The following is a 21,918-nucleotide window of genomic DNA, read 5'->3' on the forward strand; positions in this document are numbered from 1 at the left end:
TTGACTGATGGTATCAGAGCTTTCTTATTAGATTAAAAAAACATATATTTTGCTCCATGCCTGACTAATGATTTTGATACGTCATCCTATATCAGTAAAATATCAACCTTGCAGTCATCAATTTAATGAGTTGTCAACTATCTTTTATACAAGAAACCAACTCTTGTTAATACATCATCACAAAATCAAAATATGAGAAATGGCTGATAGCTACTATTTATATAAGCATTCCAGCAAAGAAAAAAAAATGGCCTACTGGTTTAGAAAAACAACATCAGACTGGAGACATAACAACTGCAGCATGTTTCCTGTTGAATTTCCCTTCTCAGTTTCCGTGCACACAATGTTCTTTTTTTCTGTAGCAATAATGTTTTCAACAAATAATTTTCTCTTAAAGTTTAATGCATTAAATCCGTATAAATACACTAAACATGACTTTTATGACTTTAGCATCCAGGTCATTATTCAGAACTTTGAGCATTCAGAAGAGCTAATTAAAAAGAATTCTGTCCCTTTGAGAACTGAAGCATAAAAGTTCCATTAAGCCTTCTTTGCATAAAAGACAGTCGAACTCCGTTTTATGATCCAAATGCATTTAATGACAGTAACCATTTTGGCAAAATAACATTTTTTAAATAGATATAATTCAGAACAGATCTTTCAGTAATAAAAATTTAAGACTTCTTTTTGGGAAATTGAGTCATTAAAACGTTTTCATTAACGCACAAATTTAAATTTTTCAGCACAAATGGGAAAAAATAAGTCTCATTTACATATTATTAATAAAAAAAAAGGAAATGCTGGTGAAGGAGCATTCAAAGCTAATTTTATGTTAAAAGAACACACAAATGAAATGACTTATCACTTCACTTTAGTAATCAACAGATAAATATTAAGCTACATTTATAGTTTTTTTTTTGTTTTGTTTTTAAAGTAAATGTGTCGTTTGATGTAATTTTGGTTTCCGAATTTAATAGAAAGAAATCCCTTGTACTAAGTTCTTGTTCCGAAAAAACTGTAAATATTCTTATTAAATAATCAAATTCTAACCCAATTCAAAACAAAATTGAGTAGATATTTATACTTCGAATTTCATCCGACACACATCAAAAATTAAGTTTTCCAGAAAATTATATGAATTTTAATGAGGACATAACTTTTGAGGACATAAGAAAGTGAGACATTTCTTCAAGAAGTAAACTTTTTTGCGTCATAAACTCTAAACATTACAACACACAATCTACTCTAGCTGTTTAAATTACTTTAGCTAACTTTTAGCTGTAGATCTAAAGAAAAATAATGAGTGAAAATAAATATTAAGACGGAAATCGACAATTTTGTTATGTTTCTTGAAATGATTTTAAATTTTGACATTATATATGCAAATCGAAGATCTCGTGTTGATATAAATGCATGGTATCCCTCAGTTACTGCTCAGATATTAATGAAGTAACTTTAATACATTGATAGTGTTACAAAATGCCGATTCGCTTTTAATATCTATGAAGTAGAAACATAATCACTCCATGGCGAATAAGACAGAAGTTGTATTTAGCATATAAAAAATGCATATAAAGAAAACTTTAAGTTCAAAATTAAATGCTTAATGTTTTAAAGAAATCCTCTGCAATAGAATCAGCAACAGTTTTCCTTATTTTCATTTTAATCTTTCAAAACAGTTTATTTCCCTTTTTCTGTACCAGTTTTCCAAATTATCTTGGCAGTGGCATATTTTATTCTTCTTTTTCGAACACTCAAATCTCCTTATATGCCGATATGTTCAGTGTTATTTGAGTATGCTTTTTCTAGCACTTTGAAGTGAACGATTGTCATTCACATTTCAAGCGTAATGATAATTTATTTTGATAAGGGAAACCGCATTATTTGTGAAACCATCATGCTTTCATAATAAATTTTAAAAACTACAAAAAGAGAAAATGTCAAGCATCTTTTAAAAAAAAAGAGTTTATTTTTATTATAAAACGTACAGAAAATTTGTTAAATTATAATGTAGCATATAAATATCAGATCGAAAAACTATTTATGCATTCAATAAAAATATACCCATATATACAAGCATACAATAAAGGAAACAGGTTGATTCTCACTTTAGTTTTATAATAATATTTGAAATAAGGTCGAATGTATAGTGAATTAGAATACGCAGAGAGTATGTAGAGTTTTATTATGTGCAGAGTTAAGACTTAAAAATTGAACACGAGTTACACATGTTGCATATGCAAGAAAATTGGTATTTTCTACGAACTAAAAAGCATGCAAAAAGCAAACATAAATAATCATTATTTATTTGGAAAGAATACTTTGATAAACAAAAAGAAAATGGCAAACCAAAAATAAAATAATCAATACAAAAGTAGAATTATTTATTATGCTTGTTCACCTTGAAAATATATTTGACAAAAATATTCTGTTCAGCTTGAACCATTGTTTTACTGGAATGAAACTATTCGACAAAAACTACTTTTATAAATGTGTTTCATTACAATTATTGATATCATATTTACTATCGAAAATGGACTATCGTAATAGATAGTAATAAGGAGAAAAAAAATTAATTCTCAGTATTAATTCGCTTTGTAACAGATATCATCATAAGTTACTGCAAAAACCAGTAAATCAGTTTGCAATACTAACTCATCGAGGAAAAACTAGATACATCTTTTCATAAGACATTCAACATAAGATTTTCAAGGGTTAGATACAAAACTTTTCATGATGATCAATTATATAGAGTAAAAATAAGGTAAATATTTGAATTATCATTATTTAGTTTGAGTTGTTCTCCATAAACATGAGTTTTACGAACTATGTCTCCTACACTCCCCAAGAAGTAATTTGTTGCCCCTTCCTTAAAATTACGCATAAACTCAGCTTAAATTTAAGAAGAATACATATTATTTCACTAACGCTTATTAATCTCATTAAGGACTCCACGATCACTGCCAATAATCTTACGGTAAGCTCGACTTTATTAAAGATGATTAATTACAGTGTCAAATAATTCTAGGAAACTTCGACAGGAAATGTGAATGATCCTATCTGAACTTTAGAGACAACTATCTATTTTATAGCATGCTGATAAATATATCCTCATAGCGTAGCTGGAATTTTTTGGTCTACTAAATATGATGCCACTCATGCTATATTACTTTGTTTATTTACACACCAGTTTTTATTAAATATATATTAATATTTTAATGTCCGGTACAATAAAACAACCAATATACAAAGTTGAAAACTATAAATAAACAAGGAAATAAAAGAGCAGATATCTTGTCAATCAGTTTTGAAAGACGAGCTTCCCTTTTTAAACGGCTTGCAACTATGTTAACAGCACCATTCGATGAATCATTATTAACTGGATTCATCTGAAAATTGAGGAAAAGTTAATTAGAATTTCGTTAAAATGTATATGATACTAAAGAATAAAATATGTTTAAAAATCTTATAAATATGATTAAGCTTTTAAAATATATAAATCATAGTTTTACAAAAATGCTTTAGTAAATAATGAATAAAATAATAAAATCTAAATCTAAGGAAAAATATTTCATAATTTTGTCATAAAAAATTGATTAACTTATGTAAGAAAAAGATATAATCTAATATATATAAAAGTATATATCATTCATTGCATTCTATTTGATAATCATTTATTAGATTTCAACCCTACATGAGATTAAAAGTTCTAATTTCTTATATATATTTTTGTTATAAAAATTATCAATTGATATAAATGTATTAGGCATAGCTTATTGCTTTAAAGAAATCACATAATCTCAAGCAACCGAGGTTTTTTTCTTAACTATACCAAGAATGAAACAATTTATAAATGAATGGGTGTTGTGCAACTGCTATCAATGAAAAAATGTAAATGATTCTTAACAAAAATAATAATAATAAATCATGCAATTCTGGAAAGAAAAACTTATTCATTTTGACTAAGCAAAAAGTTCGTTTTCGAATAGTTTGACAGAAGTTATTTGATCATTCTATTTGATTCTGGCTCTTTTCAATTTTTAAATTTTGTTTAATGTAAGTGTTTGCAGATCTAAATTTTCTAGGATAGTACAGTTCATGATTTCTGTTTAGAGTATAGGTAGCTTTATTAAACTGCTGAAGATGACTAAACTTCTAACATTTGATTTTTGGCTCTTTTCAGTGAAAAAATTACTTAAAAATACCACTACTTCAGATTTCAATAAAATTAAAGAATTTTTCCGCCATTGTTTAATTATTCATTAAAATATACTGATATGTACTCATTCAATTTATAAGCTAATAATTAGTCGATAATTTGTAAATAGATTTTTTGAATTTATAATTCTTCGAACTCTAAATTTTAAACATACATATTGTAAAGCGTTTGCACTATTTTAAGACAATTTTTCTGATTTATAATTTTCTTCATTCATAAATCATAAGCAAACAATTTATTGCTGTTATTATTCCAGTATCAGACAAAGATTTTTTTTTTTTTTAATTTACAGAAGATAAAAGAAACTGTCTCAACTCTAAATTTTATCACGCATTTTAATATATACTTTTAAACAGATTTCTAGGCAATTATCTCAAAATATCAGATCATTATTATATTCAAAACGTTGTATTTAGTAACTCAATGGTTATAGAAATTTTCCATAATAGTTTCGTCAATAATCAAAAATGTTATTATAAACCGTATGTATTTCTAACATATTGTCATAGCACAATCCAAATTCCCTAAGAACATATATAATGAATAAAAATTAGCATTAATTATTAATTTTTATACATTTTCATTTGTTTTATATTGAGAAGTACAGAGATATTTAATTTATTTGTCGATCCTTTCCAAAAGGCTAGAGTTTTGAAATTTTATATAGTTCTGTACTTTCAATGATAATACAGTATTTGAGTAGTTTCATAGCTTAGTTGATCAAATGATTTAATTGAATTTTAACTGAATACTAGTGGCGCCATCTGGCATCAAAGTGAGGAAAAATTAACTTCAAGATTTCATAATATATATAGTTATTAAAATTATTTATTTCTATGAGTTATAAATTAAAGAATAAAACACAAAATCATTTAAAATAAAAAATAACAACTTTCTAGCACATTAATAAAAGTGCATTTTAATTATCTGTTGTTATTAAAATTATTTTTATTAGATCTTGAATGGAATTAACAGTATTTAAAAAATTTTCAACATAATCAAATAGTAAATAAGCATTGTTTAGATTAATATATTTGCAGAATATAAAGGATCTATGTGTTAAAGATTTATGCTATAAAATCAGATATTTTTCAAAAATAGCTTAAATATCTCTATATTCAAAACTTGATAAAAACGCTGAAACATAAAAATATAAGTGCAAGAAAAATAAAAAACAGAATCATAAAGTACCTTTTCTTCCGGTTCTAGAACTCGTTGAGCCTCGGGATCCTTCTTGCGCATTTTCTTTTCAAGTTTTTCTTTGTTACGGGAAATAATATGAACAAGAATAGATTCAAGGAAACTGGAGAAAACCAAAGATTCACATACAGCTATCCAGACATCACTTCCTTTAGTGTAGGAAACTGGAGGAATTCTCTCGCTAATTCCTGATCCTATGTTTACCATAAGATACAAAACTACCAGCAGCAAAGGTAGTCTAAGAGCTATCATCTTAGATGGTATCCAAAAGGACAACCAGGAAAGTACAACCAAAAGCAGGAAGGGAATGTACAATTGAATCATATAAAATCCGATCTTTCGCTCGAGCTCTATGGACACTTCAAGACATGTGTATTCACCTGTGAAATAAAACTGATTATAACGGATTGAATGGTATAAAACTGATTCTTTAAATATTTCATCCATAAACTGGGGTGACTATTTTTTTGCACTTTTAAGGCTTAACAGTGGGTAAATAGTTCGATAAAAGTTTAGAAACGGAATAAATGATTTTGTATTTAAAATAAAAGAAAATTTCAAACTGAAATATTTTAATGTTTATTCATTAATTGTTTATATAGTAGTTTCATACCTGAGTTTTAGTAGAATCATCCCAAAATGATAGATTTAGAAACATTTATAACATTGAGAAAAACTAATAATAATGTATCTAAATAATTTTATGTTCTAGTCTTTCAGCGAATGTAAAACTCTTTGGCTTGCTAACCACGTCATTTCCAATAATTCAAATTATTATTACTTTTTCAGTTATATTAAGTATGTCATCTACAGGGTCGTGACAGAAATTGTAACATTTTTCCCCAACTTTGAAAATAACTAAAATCATTACAAAGGCGTTCTCACTATTATATTTTAAATACTTTATGTTAATTGATGCTTATCACATTTTTTTTTATAATTACTATCATGTACAGAAAAGTCGCTCGTAAACTGGTAGTCAGTAAGTATCAGTGAACAGAATAATTGAAATTTGTGTATAATTTGAAATGTAAAGTACATTTTAGATTCTTTCATGTTTGTCGATAGAGGTTTTTAAAATGTTATTCTGAAAGAGCGGATTGAAGTAGAAGTAAAATAGCAATCACGTACAAATCTCCTTTATTTTGAGAAACATAATAGTAGACGCAAGTAGAAGGCATAGAATGGACGTAATAATAAAAAAGGTTTTAGTCTTTGAAATTACATTAGAAGCGTAGGAAAAAGCATGTAGCGATCTCATGCAATGTACAGTGAATTTCTTTTGATTTATGTTTTTCTTAAAATCAACTCTTCTAAAGAAAACAAAAGATAGAGCTGCATGAAATCTTATAGTAGAAATTGTGTCATACAAACATAAAATGAGTTTTAGCTGATCTACAAACCTGAATTGAAATAAATATTGAAACGCTGTAAATAGTACTAAAAATTTTTAATTGAAAAGAAAGTAAAAACGGAATTATGGGAATGATGCTTTCAAAGTCAAAACCTCTATATGTAACAAAAAAGCTTCCGCTGTTCTAAAAACCACTTATACGCCGATTTTTCTTTATAATCATCCTGAAGATAATGAAAATGTTCGAATGCTCTTATCAAAGCTTTTACTATTGCTCTTGAACGTTTAGGAGCCTTAGACTAATGTGGTAATGAGAATAAATGATTAATTGAATGTGATAATTTATGACTGATTAAATGACGCATGCATTTCATTATTTTATTCACAAACTTTTACTTCACAAAAATCAAAAATAATTTTTTTGTTCTGTTATTTTCTAAGTTTAATTTTTTTTCTTTCCTTTATTCAATTACTTTCTTATTAAAATGTAATTCAGGATGAATTTTTATTTTGTTCTTATATATAAATTTTAAATTTAATGAAAAATATAAAATAATTGTTGAAAGTTAAGAATGCTTTTGATAGAACTCAATCGTCTAGACAAGTTTTTGGTTTTTACAAAAGTATATAAAAAAACATCTTTTTCCTGTTTAATTTTTGAAAGAGAGAAAACAAGAAAGCAAAACAAAGAGAAAAAGGCGAAACCTTGGGATCCCCTAAAACTGAGTCAACATCCCGTATGCAATTTCCCTGTATTAAAAAAATTTCCCCTCTTGCAGGAATTTTTTAACTCTTACTTCTTTTTTATAGTAAATGTAATTACTAATTAATTTATCATTTTTACTTGTATATCTAATTACTCTTAATAAACAAGATTAGGTAATATAGAATAATTAGTTTGTGTTGATAATTGTTCTTCCTCAATTTTTCACGATTTGTACATTTTAGAAAAATATTGTGACCATTTATTTTATTAGAGTGTCCCAAAAGTTTCTTTCTCATCGCGTTTGAAAGAGGCTTGTCACTGGAGACGAAATTTTAATGTTATAGGAAAATGTGCATAGAAAACGCACTTGATGTAAGAACAATAGGCCTTCAACTGTCGCAAAGCTAGGATTACACCCCAAAAAAGTTCTTTTGTCCATTTGGTGGGATTGGAAAGGCGTAATTTACTACGGCCTCCTTCCTGATTATTAAAACCTAGCAAATATATCTGCGAATCAAACAGTATCCATGTGTTTCGATTAAAAGTTTCATATTATTGCGTGTTATCGTTTAATAAATTGAGTGAAAAATCAACATCCAACGTTGTATCTAGCTCATTCAGACTTTAATATTTCACCTTCCTTTAGGAAAAATTTTTATTTCAAGTTACGAGCACAAGCATCCTACAGAAAATATGCTTGATATTGATAAATCTTTAAATATTATATATGATTATCTCTCTTTACTATTACTTAAGTATTAATTTACTATATGGACCTTTATGTACTACAATTTACTTAAGTTAAACTCCTAAAGATGATTTGGTGCTATCATATTGATCATCAGTTCTTGAATTTCTAAAATGTACCATAGTTCTCGCACTATTTCTTTTTTGTATGTTAGATTTGCACAAGTTGAAATATTGATTTTTGTCTCGTCTTTAGTTCTTTACACGTCCATTTCAATTTTGACTAAAGTTCTCTTAAGTAATCATATGGTTTTTAATTAAATAGAAGGGACTTTTCCTATTAGTCAGTTTTCTGCATGATCTTGACAAAATTCTCTATAATTTATATTCAACATAATCTATGCAAGTTTCATAGAATAAAAGGGATTTCGTAATCTTCACATTAATTAATATTGTCTTTACATATATTCAGGTTATTTAAATGAAAGGAATCACAGTGGAAATAAAAGATAAGGGAAAAAAATAATGAACGCATTGGAAATAATTTTTTTTGTTAAAAGAATTGCCATGCATTGTCACAGCGGGTAAAAAACAATTATAACGCTTTCAAATTTAAATATATTTTCCTTAATTTTATTTGCATACTTATGTCTATCTTTCAGCAAGCGAATCATATGTGTTTTATAAATGAGATGTATTTCATTAAACACAGTAAACAATATTCTTATTTTAAGAAACAGATATATTTATAACTTGTTATACCAGCAAGCATTATGTAGCTGGACTCAATTATTTTGAAAAAGCAGTAATTCACTCGTTTTCATGCCATATATGCCTATTCGTTCCCCTTCATATAAAGATATGTACCAATCACATGAATGCCTTTGATTCTCAAATTAATTACAGATTAATGCATTAAAATTTAACAAAGACAATAAATATGTGTAGTTTAAAATAAGATATTTTTCATCATGATTTAATACTTACCAAAGTTAAAAGTTTCGTGCTTAATACTTTCATTCACTGCTTTGAGCTGAAACGAAAAAGTGCTGATATTCTTATTGAATGATACAGGATGCGGTTTTCTAAAATCCCACATAAGTGCTAACTTATCACGTGAACGGCCATCTGTCAAGAAGAAAAGAAAATATTCACCCTAATATAAATATAAATGTGTGAATGCCTAGAAAATTTGAAAGAAAATCATAAAATATTCGATGATAGTAGTAAAAAGACTTACTAAATTCAAGATCACCGTAATATTTGTTACGGATTGTTTAACATGTTACATTTAATTTAACGAACTAAATATTTTTAAAAAGTTGAATTTAATTTAGCGAACTAAATATTATACAAGATATTGCTTATGCGTTTTTATGTTGAAAGAATTATTTAAACAACTTCGGTTGTAAAATTTATGATTTCAGAGAATAATGAATGATTTTTCCTCTAAACATGATTAAATAATTGTGTTGAAATTTACTTCCGATTGAAAGCAGTGGTGTTAGTGATTGAAATGAAATGAATCTGATTGTAATTTTATTTCCAAAAGTGCGCATTTAAAAATAAAATGAATTATCCTCTTTCATTCAATTGCTTTATGTTTAAATAAAACTGAAAAATGCCGAATTTCTTGCTGTTAATTGTTAAAGTAATATTACACTGAGATACGATCATTCAAATATTTTATACAAATCCTACAATATCTATTAATTTTTGTGTTCCACAGAAGCAAACCTGAAATCCCATTAATGAATGTTCGCATATGTTTTTTTAGAAAAAAATAAAAAGCATAAATTATGTTCAGTTATAAAGCTAAAAAAGATGCATCAAATTCTTCAATATTCAAGTATAAAATGCAATTTAAAGTCAAAACATTTGGACAAAATAATTTGCTTAATAAACCAAATAAATGAAAATATTTTAGCGAACATTTACTCACAGCTTTCGACACTGAAAGTGCATTTCTGAATGTCATGAGGATATTTTCTGAAATCCATAGGGCAGCTGAAAGTTATGCTCAGTCTGAAAATAAAGTCATTCTATAAACACAAGCATCCATATTTAATTAATTATTTTAAGATCATGTTTACTTTTTTCTATAAAAAGATGGCAAAAAATTGTAATAAGACCCGCTTACATAGAATCTGAAGTATGTGCATATTATCTTTATAATTAGGTATTGTATTGAGAATAAGAATAGCTATAAATACTTTAAAATGTGACTTCAACCAGAATTTGCATAAACAATCAATATTCCAGAGGAGAAATTTCATCATTGTGAACGGACAATGATGCAACGGAGTCTACATACATGCATATACTAAGGTTATGTGAATATATGTGTGGATACATCATAGTCACATGACAAACATAAATGCATAAAGCATCACCTAAGCATCGAGATGCAACATGTCATTTTATCTTTAGCAAAATTTTATTAGCGCATCACATTTGATATGCATCAGGTCAGCATGAAATGACTCTATTGATAAAATAGCAGCTGCAACCGATATAAAACAAATTATCATTTTTCTTATATTTCAAGGATAATGCTCAAAACTAAACTATCTAAAAAACGGTATGATAAATGCGCGAGCTTTACAACAAGGATAAATTCTCGTGTACTGTCAGGGACAACAGCGCCATCGTGTGGTAAGAACTGTGATAAGTCTATGCTGAAAGATAAGACAATTAATATTGTTGAAATCCTCAAGACTAATTAATCAATAACCTAAATGTTTACTTATTGTAAATGCTTTGCATTTATTTTAAGTGAAAGTCTAATATAAATACAATTATTTTAAAAGAGCTACCTGTTTTCATAATACAAAGCTAAACATTGGCTAATCATTGAAACTCTTTTATACTAAAGTAGGTTTTTATTTCACCATCTTACTAATATAAGCGTAATTTTGGGTTGTTTCTAACTAACAGGTTAGTTTTCATTTCTGTCAAGTGAAATGTAATGGTTAACTCACCTTACGCTGTATAAAACTTCCCCTTCTGGGCTGATTTTAATAAAAGCATTCGGTACGATTAAATTGTGATGAATGCCTTCTTTCTCTTGAACAAAGAATAAATCAGGAGTCCAAATATACCTCGGATCATTCAAAACAATTGAATGAATGTCTAGATCAGGATAAGCCAACCGTGAATCGTTCCATGACTGACGGAAGTATAACATTGCTCTGTAATCCTAGAAAGTAAAATGAAGGAAATTAGAAAAACAGTTTAAATTAAGCATACGTTTAGCACTGAAAATTTGAAACATATTATGGTTTAAGAGGGAATCTCAGATTTTAAGTCACTCTCAGTATATAATGGCTAACACCCAAACAGCAATGCAGTTTTGTTGATGTTTTGAAATCTGTCCAAATATTTCTCGCATTCTGTTTGCGCAGTCTTCTGATTTCGTAATTCATTTGAAATTAAAATTTAATATATTAAAAACATCATAGTTTTTGAAATTAACTACTGAAATACTTTTTTTATTGTTTATTCAAATGATTTTTTTTCAGATTCAAATATATGCTTCTCTTACTAATACGGTATATTGTGCGATATATCCACAACATCACTCGATATTCTAAGGGCAGAAAAATATCATGAAGATATCGTAACAATGTTGTTCGGCATTTTGTGCTAAAAGGTACTCGGAAAAATTCTGATATAAAAATTTCATAAGTCTAAGAATCATGATATTTTTGTTTAAATCAAAGAAAGAAAAAGGAAAAAAGACGAAGTACTAATATTAATTTATTTTTCTGAACAAAAATAAAATTTAAGTAATAAGATAAAATGTATGCACGAGAGCAATTCTTTTATAAAAAAAACTATAGATTAGGCAATAAAGTATGTACTCCATCTTCAAAATTTAAAACAAATTTAATCACTAAATGTCCTTGGAAACATGCGTTTGGCATCGATTTCTAGTAATGTAAAATTCATTTACTTTTGAATCAGATAATAAGTGAAATAAGTGTACATAAACTAATTTTTATAATTCATTTAAACAAACATTCATTCTTTATTCTGTTATTTGTATATTAGCAAGCACACATTTTTAAAAAAATTCTATATTATTTACTTATTATTTATTTATTTAATTATTATTTTTGATTTTATTATTTATTATATTTGATATAATTTAAAGTGCTTAGTTTTAACATTTTATAAATATGACAACCTAACAAAGATTATTTAAAAAAATATTCACTACCTCAATAAATAACCTCCTCATTTACATAAATGAAAGGATTATTTTTTTTAAATGAAATCTTCGCTTCTTCAGGTTTCCATTTAAAATCCAAATCGGTATTGACATATCCTTTCGCATTAGAAAAATAAATCGTTTTCTATTTTTATACTATAATTAATGCTCACTACCTCAATAAATAATCTCTTTATTCACATAAATGAAAGCATAATTTTTTAAATGAAATCTTCGCTTTTTCAGGTTTCCAGTTTAAATCCAAATTATTACTGTCATATCTTTTCGCATAAGAAAAATAAATCGTTTTCTTTTTTTATGCCATAATTAATGTTCACTACCTCAATAAATAATCTCCTCATTCACATAAATGAAAGCATAATTTTTTAAATGAAATCTTCGCTTTTTCAGGTTTCCAGTTTAAATCCAAATTATTACTGTCATATCTTTTCGCATAAGAAAAATAAATCGTTTTCTTTTTTTTATACCATAATTAATGTTCACTACCTCAATAAATAATCTCCTCATTCACATAAATGAAAGCATAATTTTTTAAATGAAATCTTCGCTTTTTCAGGTTTCCTGTTTTAATCCAAATTATTATTGTCATATCTTTTCGCATTAGAAAAATAAATCGTTTTCTTTTTTTATACCGTAATTAATATTTGTCATTCTCCTTACAAGAATTTAAAAGGCTTAACTGAGTGAATCTATCTTATTTCGAGTAATTCGGTGAAATAATCTAAAGATGATAACTACACCACTGTCTTAAGAACATTATTCTATATTACTAGTGACACTCTTATAATGATCTAACATAATTTAAATAGAAAAAAAAACTATTTTAAAGGAAAAAATGCAGGGAGCTTACCATGCTTAAATCATTTACTTCGGAAATGTCTAGTAAATACATTGTGCAAAGAACTACAACTGGCGATCCTGTGTGAAGTAAACATTAACTTATTAGAAAAATTAACTTATCGATCCACAGCAAAGAATTTTTTTCATAAATCTAAATAAATTATTCAAATGAATTTGAACTGAAATAAAAATTTTCAGGTAAACATTAAAAAATTAATAATTATTAAATGATTATATTTTGTTTCGTGGGTTTTTTTCCCCTTATGTAGGGTGCCCGAGAAATTTTGGTTAAATTACGAAATTAAGCAAAAAAAGAAGAAAAAAAACCCACGAGGTATATTATATGCATTTTTTTGGTACCATATTTTACTAACACGGCTCTTAAGACTTTATTTGCATAATAATACATTGTTATTTCGCATCATACAATAGATGGCGCTAGTTTACATGAGGAGGATTATATAAGATAATCGGCAGCCATTTTGTGCTCTCCGATTGGAGTCCCTTCTTTAATATTGGGTTATGTGGAATATTTTGCGCAACAGGTGGTTTATGCTTAACTTGTAGTTATGCTTAACTTAAAAAAGCCACACAGCTGCCCCATAACTACTCAAGATGTTTATAAATGAATAGAGTGGATATACTAAGCACAATCAAAAGATTTATTAATTTCATCGAGATTTATTATAATTGTACTTCCTTAGCAAGTTAGTAACGGTAAAATTTCTCTATATTTTCTAGTTTAATATTGACATGATTTTTAATATGTCTTCTCGGATGATCAGCTCAGCAAATTCTTAATATAGAAAGAAGCTTCTCGCAATCAGTGTGGTTGTCAGCATTTAAAGGAGAAAAAAAAATTTTTTCTTCTTCAGTTGTTTATATTATTTTTCTGGTCATCAAAAGATAGAAATATTTTATAAAGGTTTGTGTAATTTTTTTCGATGTGATTCTAATAATTCTGTTCCGCTCCTTCATTTCAGCCTTTATAAATATTACAGAATAAAATGACTTTTCGAATTCGCTAAACCACTGATTGCGTGGGTTGTTGATGATGTTATATAAACTTTAATTCTTAATCAGTGCCATAATTTTAATATTCAGTGACATCTTTTTTATCAAAAAGAGTCAAAGCATGTCTGACTTTTGAAATTACTTTCTTGCCATTAAGTGTAGTTCTAAGAGATATATTTTCAGCAATTACGTATTAAAAACTGTTGTGATTGAATTTTGCTATTAAAAGTAGTTGATATTGGCTCAGGATATAAGATTTATAATAAATTATTTACCGTTTAAATAGTATCTTTTTCTGAATAAAGGCAAACGTAAGATAATATAATTCCTTAGTTTAATAGAGAGAACGAGAGAGGGTTAAAAAAAATAAGATTTCTTTTTTTATATTTTGAAAGAAATTTACGAAAGAAAAGCGACGAAAATATTTTGTGCTGAGATTTAATATAAAACACGCGTTTGCTTACCTTAGAAAAAAATGTGAGAGCATTTTGCGATGCAGAAGGTAAACGTATAGATAAATGCTTATATTGTGAAATTAAAAAACTATTTCTAGTGCCTCTTGATGGCAAAAAAACGAAGATCAGTTTAACTATTCTATTTTATTGTGAGAATTTTTTTAGCATTTCACTTGCAAAATATGCGGATAATGGCAAAGTTTGGGAAATTTTCATGTCGAGTTGTTTCAATAGATGGCAGCATGTAATGGTCAACTTTGTCCGATTAGGATTGCGATAATAGATGCATTTTTGCAAGTGGATTTTTTTTCTTTTTCTGATGATGCATAAAAAACCGGATGCAATGACATTTTTCCTAATGATATTATAATTTTAGAGTCAAACTAATCTCAATAGCAGTTTTATTTATTATACTTTTTAAATAATACATTTATAATAAATAATAATATAATTTAAATTATAAAATTACATTTTTAATTACAAATGAAAGAAACTTCATGTTATATTCAAAAATGATTTATATTATCTATTATCAAATTTAATTTATAATTTATACAAAATAAAAATATATTATGAAACAAAAACTTTCCTTTCTGTTGTCTTTTCATTCTTTTCATATGCGATAAAAAATTTATTTCAGTATAAATAATTTTTAATCGATAAAAAGATGAAGACTAGAAAGACATTGTGCCCAGATGATTAAAGAATACTTCAATAAATTTAGTCTCAAAATATAACAAAAAAGGTTCACTGCTTAACTGCTGGTGAAATTCTTACAAGTGGAAAAGAAATATTTACGTCATTAGTGTTTTATTTTACTAATCGTTAGTGTTTAAATAGTGTTTTTTTACTAAAATACTAAACCTGCTTTTAAAAAAACTATTATCTTCTCACGTATGAAACAATTCAGGATTCATTATATTAATGTACCCTAACCAGTTTTATTATCAACAGTTATACAATAAGAATGAATAAAATCACGAAAATATTGATATTATAAATGCATTACCAATTTACCAATACCAATTATTATTTATTAATAGTTCTAAAACCATCTAAAGTGAGTAAAAATTTACCCGTATTATTCGTCACATATTATTTAACATAATAATCAGAAATCTTTACTAATAATTATAAGTGAGAAAATAATGTGAAAAATAAATAATACGAATAATTTTATTACAAATTAAATATCAATGATATTACTCAAAACGTTAAAGAAGACGCAGAAAATAAGTAGTTATTTTTACGTATTTCTTCTTTTGTTAACATTGTTAATAGCATTTCCACTTTTTCAAATTCTATTTATTCAATTTGCCTGAAGAATGCATTGAAATTTAACAATGCATTTTTTTTAAAGTTTTCATTCAAGTATTTAAGGATATAAAGCATTTTGAATTAACTATTTAAAGCGAAATAAAGTTAGATATAAAGATTTAAAGTATAAAGTTAGATAAAGCGAAATAAAGTTAGATAAGTGTTTTTTGAACAATCCGTGAAGTTAATGTTTTCATATATATTAATATACATCAAATACAATTTGAATTATTTATTTAATTCTTATTCTGTATAAGTGCCTCAGAATTCTTTATGATTTGATATGCTAAATATTTTTAAAATTTAGGAACACAATCTTTGTTCATTAAATATCAACATGACGATACATTATATATTATTTTTTATCTACAGTGTCGAAATTTGCTTTTGATCTCGGATATATGAGTTTTAATTCCTTTTTTGTCTCTGAAGTTTCCTGGTGCGATGAAATCTAATATTTGATAAAGTAGTTGAAAGACTGGGTCAACAGGCCTATTATGGAACAAAAACATTTCTCATAAGGCGGATGAGTTCAGATTGATAAGCCTGTGAACGGAACTGATGATGAATAGAACTCTTGTTTAGAGGGTAGCATTAACGACCTTGTAAAAAGTTTGAAGGTGAATGAACTGTAACATAATTCGCTTTTCCACATCATTTTGCAGTGAGTATAAGAAATGCAAAAGAATTTTATTTTTCTAATTGATTAAATCTGAAATTCTGCTTCAGTAAAATTACTCGAAATATAATTTCATACAAAAATAGTTTCAGATTACCAAAAATGACTTTATAATCTAATATTCCAACGGTATAATTTGGAAAAGTAAGGGGGAAAAAAGACTTTTCTTGCAAACATGTAACGCAAAATCAAGTCAGTTCATAGCTAATTTTAAAAAAATTAAGGGTTGCATTGTTCAGACGTAATTAGTTATTTTTGAAAAACTATTTAGGCGTTTTTTTCCTCCAGTTCTAAATATAACTGTTTTGTGTAGTTAATTATAACTTTTATTTTTGTAACTTGATAAATAAAGATAGAACAAGTAATACTCAAATATAAGAGTATAATACAAGACAGTCACAGTAAAATCTAAAAGTTATTATAAAATTAAGTGACTATCAAAAAAAAGTACTCACCATATCCATGATTTCCTTCAGGCATTACTTCTCTATTATAACCCAATATTTTAAGTTGTGAGAAATACTCCTGAATTACAGCATTTTCTGTCATGGGTAGTCTAAAAGATTTATAATATTTTTAGCGAATATGTGAAGAGGTAAACTAAATAATAAAGAGATTTGATAGATTCCGACAAATAATTTACAACAAAGATTGTTAACTTCCTTTGTTCTTCATATTGTGACTTAATGTAAAATGATTATCTTCAGTTATTTATAAATGATTTAGTTATGTTTTCCCAAAATGGATTCACTTTTACTCCCAGGTATTCCACATTCACAGATTTAAAGCCGTCGTCCGAACATACTTTGATATATTTTATGTTGTTTGACATTTTAAAAATTTTTATAATGTCATAAATTCTCTGTAGTATTTTTTCTCTTTAACTTACAATCACAAAAAACGCAGATAATCGTTACGTAATATAAAAAAGGCTTTAAATGTTAAATCGAGAAATATTTAGTACCCTAAAAAATAGAGTACAGAGATTAAAATAGAGTGTATTTTTAAAATATAAATAATAAAAACTAGTTCAATATTTAAGCTCATCGGTTTTAGTTTTAATTGTGCGCTTCATTGTTTCGCTTATAGGAATCTTTTGATTGCATTTCCTCTTTCAGTAGTAGATTTCATGTAATTTTCACATGCCTTTTTTATCCTCGATGTTTCGACTGATATGCTAATATTTTTAAACATTCCTTTAAAGATTAAGATGAAATTTTCTTTTTTAATATAAGCTCGTTTCTCTCCCACTGCTAGATTATATCTAAATTCAAAATAAACTTAAATGTAATTTCATCACATTTGTAATCAACATATTTAAACATGAAAGGGAAGATTTTAAATCACCTGAACTTCTGTACTATTTTTTTTATATTAAAAAATTCGGGGCAAAGATCTCATATCTGAAGATATGAAACTCTGTAATATGAACTGAGAAATAATTTTTATTAAAATTTCCTGTAAATGAAATGCATTCAGTAAGTTTATAGGTAAAATGGCTGTAAGACATCATTCAAGTTTTGGTCTCGCACCAAAACTGCAGATATTCTGTGCACGCGCCTCTCATTTCTGAGAAACAAGCTTTATATGAACTTTTGAATCTTTACAAAAGTATGGTTTAAGTGAATGATATTTTAAGTTGTCTCACAATCTCTGAAGTTCAGCAGTATTATTTTTATCAAGTGACATTAAAGATAGTTCACTACATTTGTCAGGAAGCATTTATTTTCTTTCTGTAAATCCGAAAATATCTAGTAATTTGACAGTATGAACGATTCCAAAAATTTTTTATTCCAACACCAGCAGCTGGCGCAGTATAATCAGATATGGCTCTTGCGCCATTAAATCCCACAATCCAATCCAATCCTACGCCAGCAGTGAATAACATGATATTTCATACGATGACGACATTTTGTAGGAACATTCTAGAATCTTTTCGTTTACGATTTCATTCTATTTACTTGTTTTAAAGATATTAGAAATAACAAAACAACAAAGTTGCTTGACAACAAAATTCATGTGAATACCTCAGTAATGATTCAAAGCGTTATTTGGAACCTCACTAGCAAACTTCAGGATAGTTTCAAGATGATCATTTGGAAGACATTATTTTAAGATTAAAAACCAATTTGCTTATTTATGGATAGATAGAAAAAAAAAAGAATTTTATAAACAATCAACACACATCAATAAACTTTTTTATTGCATTACATTTCAATATTCTAAAGGATAATTACGATTTATGAACAGGTTTGTTTCTTGTCGAAGACCATATCTCTCTTTTACGGGAATGTATTTTATATTTTTCATAAATCATTTTCAAATTAAATGCCTGGCTAATTTTATTTAAAATTATATTTTAGATATATGAACAACTGGATAAAAGTCCTTAAGTAGTCAGATATGGCTACATCATAAAGAGTAAAACGGTGTGATCGAACGTTTTCATTTAATCAATTTACGGGATTAATATGGCGGATATCATTTCAGAAAGTTTCTTCGAAATTTTTGTAAAGCGGTTATTGATTCAAAATATACCATTCTAAGTACTACGCGCTATAAAGTTTGTGGAAACATAATCCCAGTGGCTAAGAATCAAATCTGTGCAGAGTGAGGAGAATATAATAATTTAACAAGATTTCGCAATATCCCAGAATATGCAAACAATTGCTATTTTATAAAACACTGTTAACTCCATATGTGAAAGCATTTTTCAGTGAGCATCAATATGAAGAGCTCTTTCGGCAGTAGGAATTGCATCTGTGCATGCATTTTAATTCTTTCGGCTCTAATGGGCGTATTGATCCTGGAGATCAGACTTCATTCCTTACAGTTTAAATAAATTCTACTTTTACATAGATTATTTCAGAAAGAACCATTTTTACATGGAAATTAAATTTTTAATCATGAAAAAGGCGGGTCTAACGGATTAAAGTATTTCGAAATCAGAAGGAAATTATTACGGGTTTCTTTGTATTGAATACCTAGCTTCAAACAATATAGCCTTAGAAGGACTAAAGTCAAACAATTAGCTGCACCTTTTGTTTTATTACTGAATGCCTTTAAAAAACAGGATAATGATATATAACATGCTATATATTATGTAATGAGAAGCTGCTAAAGGAATTCTCAGATAAATTTTAGTTTAACATGTAAATTTTCATTTTAAATGTAAAAGGCTTTAATATGTAGTCTAGTTTCAAATGTGAAATATTCAGTTTCATATACTAGAACATATATCACACTAGTTTCTAGTGCAGTGACATGAAATTAAAGCATTTCAAATTTCTGCCAGAAGTACGAAACATGGTTAAATTAAATGTCAGTTTAAATCTTATGATGCATAATACAGAATTACAAGGGCTGCTTTGCCAGTAATAGAAAATAAGAAAAGGTAAAGAAATTGTCTTGTTGTTTTAAATAGTATTCAACCAACAGTTGCGGTAAAATTATTGCTACAGAATAAGGAATTGTTACATGATCATTTATGGAATCATTTAGACAATATTACTTTCAATCATGATCATTTAGACAATGTTACTTTCCATTAAAATTGTTGGTTACTGAGTGAACTCAACTTTGAATCAAATTTACTGCATAAAAGACATAACTAGAATAGATTTTTAGCGACCAATATGTCGTCTATTTCTCTGAAAAATGTGCTGTATTTTTCGCAAAATGGTTCAGTAAAATGTAAATGTACTTACGGATTGGAATCGGAAGCAGCGAGACAAAGAAGAGCTGCAATTATACATGCATAAAACTGCCGAGTCATAATTATTCCTTAAAGCAACCAGTACCGAATAAAAATGATATCTGAAAGAAAATAATATTTGTCAAGTGTCATAATTATTTAAGTACGATTACTAAGGAACAGCAAGAATCAAATACGTTGTTAATAAATAAATTTTATATAAAAAGAAATGCAACGCTATATAACGCAAAATTCCAATATAAAACATTAAAATCTACGAATATACAGAGCTTCTGGTTAGGAATATTTTTTCATTAAGCGTATAACGTTAAAATATAAAATTATGCAGATGTATGTGCAGTAAAAATTAATACTTCTCAAACGATGTTAAGCAAGAATACCAAAATTTCGATGAATTGTACAGAAATATTATAAGTGCGAAATATAATCGTTTTAATTGTGATTTATTAAATTTTGCTCATGTTAAAATGAAAGCATATTATTCCAAAATATGCTACTACAGTTAAACAGACATAGAAGATTTCTACAGTTTAAAAATTCTGATAAAATCAACAGAAATTTTATGATTCAAAATCCAATTCACTTTACCATCATTAAATAAGATACTCTCCTTTTTTGAAACATATTAAGTTGCTTAAAAAAGAAAATTATAAGTTTTTTTAGATATCTCGCTCTTGAGAGTAAGAGCTTAATTTTAACTTTCTAAAGTAGAGAAAATAAATTTTATATATCAAATCATTAATTCTTTTAGCCTGCTGTTTTTTAATTTACAGTTTATAAAGCATAAAGAACAGCATAAAATATTATAAACATTTTCAGTTAAAATAAGAACATTTCTTTAAGAACAATCCTTTTCTTTTTTACTTTAGGATCAGATGTTCAAAGTTATCCAATTAAAATTTTCTACAAAGAATTTTAAAAAAGAATTCAGATTTTTTATTGTAATATATCATAAAAACATGCTCACCTTGTTTCTAAAATTCTTGTATATTCTTGCCAACTATACAATTCTTGAACCTTGTGCCTGGCAACGCCTTTTTATAAAGAACATAGAAATATATTTGTCGCTCTCTAAATATCGCTTACTAGCATCCTTTTCAACCGACTGCTTTCATGGTAATAGAGCAATCAACAAACTTACAGCAAAGGACCTTGGGTTCTCAATTTCAAAACTGTGAAAAGAAGCAAGCTGACGTGCGAAGTTATTCTGTCAATACAGGATCAAAAAAGGTCAGAGGCCATCTTTTTCTTCTGTAAAGCCAATATTTGTCACATCTTCCAGTCAACAGATAAATTTAAAAAAGAAAAAGAAAGATAAAAAACACAATTTCACATAAGAGCCGCCAACTGCATTACGCTTCTGTTTTGAACTTCGTCTTGATGAGGTCATCGATAAATGATGACAATTTTATTGAATTAATTTCATAATTCTTAAGAGAACGACATATTTTAATGAAAACTGATTTGTTTACAGCTCTGATTTAATTAGAGCCAACTT

At 27.2% G+C, this 21,918-nt stretch overlaps 1 protein-coding gene across 1 annotated transcript; it reads right to left on the bottom strand.

The window, feature by feature from the left end:
• Positions 1–1,992: 1,992 nt before the first annotated feature.
• On the bottom strand, positions 1,993–21,555 carry LOC129960850 (glutamate-gated chloride channel-like). Its single transcript, XM_056074545.1, has 9 exons — positions 21,388–21,555; positions 20,413–20,521; positions 17,161–17,261; positions 13,251–13,318; positions 11,148–11,365; positions 10,109–10,191; positions 9,154–9,294; positions 5,411–5,799; positions 1,993–3,389 (listed from the first exon to the last, which is right to left on the bottom strand). Exons 2-9 carry the CDS (start codon positions 20,478–20,480, stop codon positions 3,216–3,218), a joined length of 1,242 nt encoding a protein of 413 aa, XP_055930520.1. The 5' UTR covers positions 20,481–20,521; positions 21,388–21,555; the 3' UTR covers positions 1,993–3,215.
• Positions 21,556–21,918: the final 363 nt, after the last annotated feature.

The sequence above is a fragment of the Argiope bruennichi genome, chromosome X2 (genome assembly GCF_947563725.1).
Source record: "Argiope bruennichi chromosome X2, qqArgBrue1.1, whole genome shotgun sequence".
Taxonomy (NCBI): Eukaryota; Metazoa; Arthropoda; class Arachnida; order Araneae; family Araneidae; genus Argiope; species Argiope bruennichi.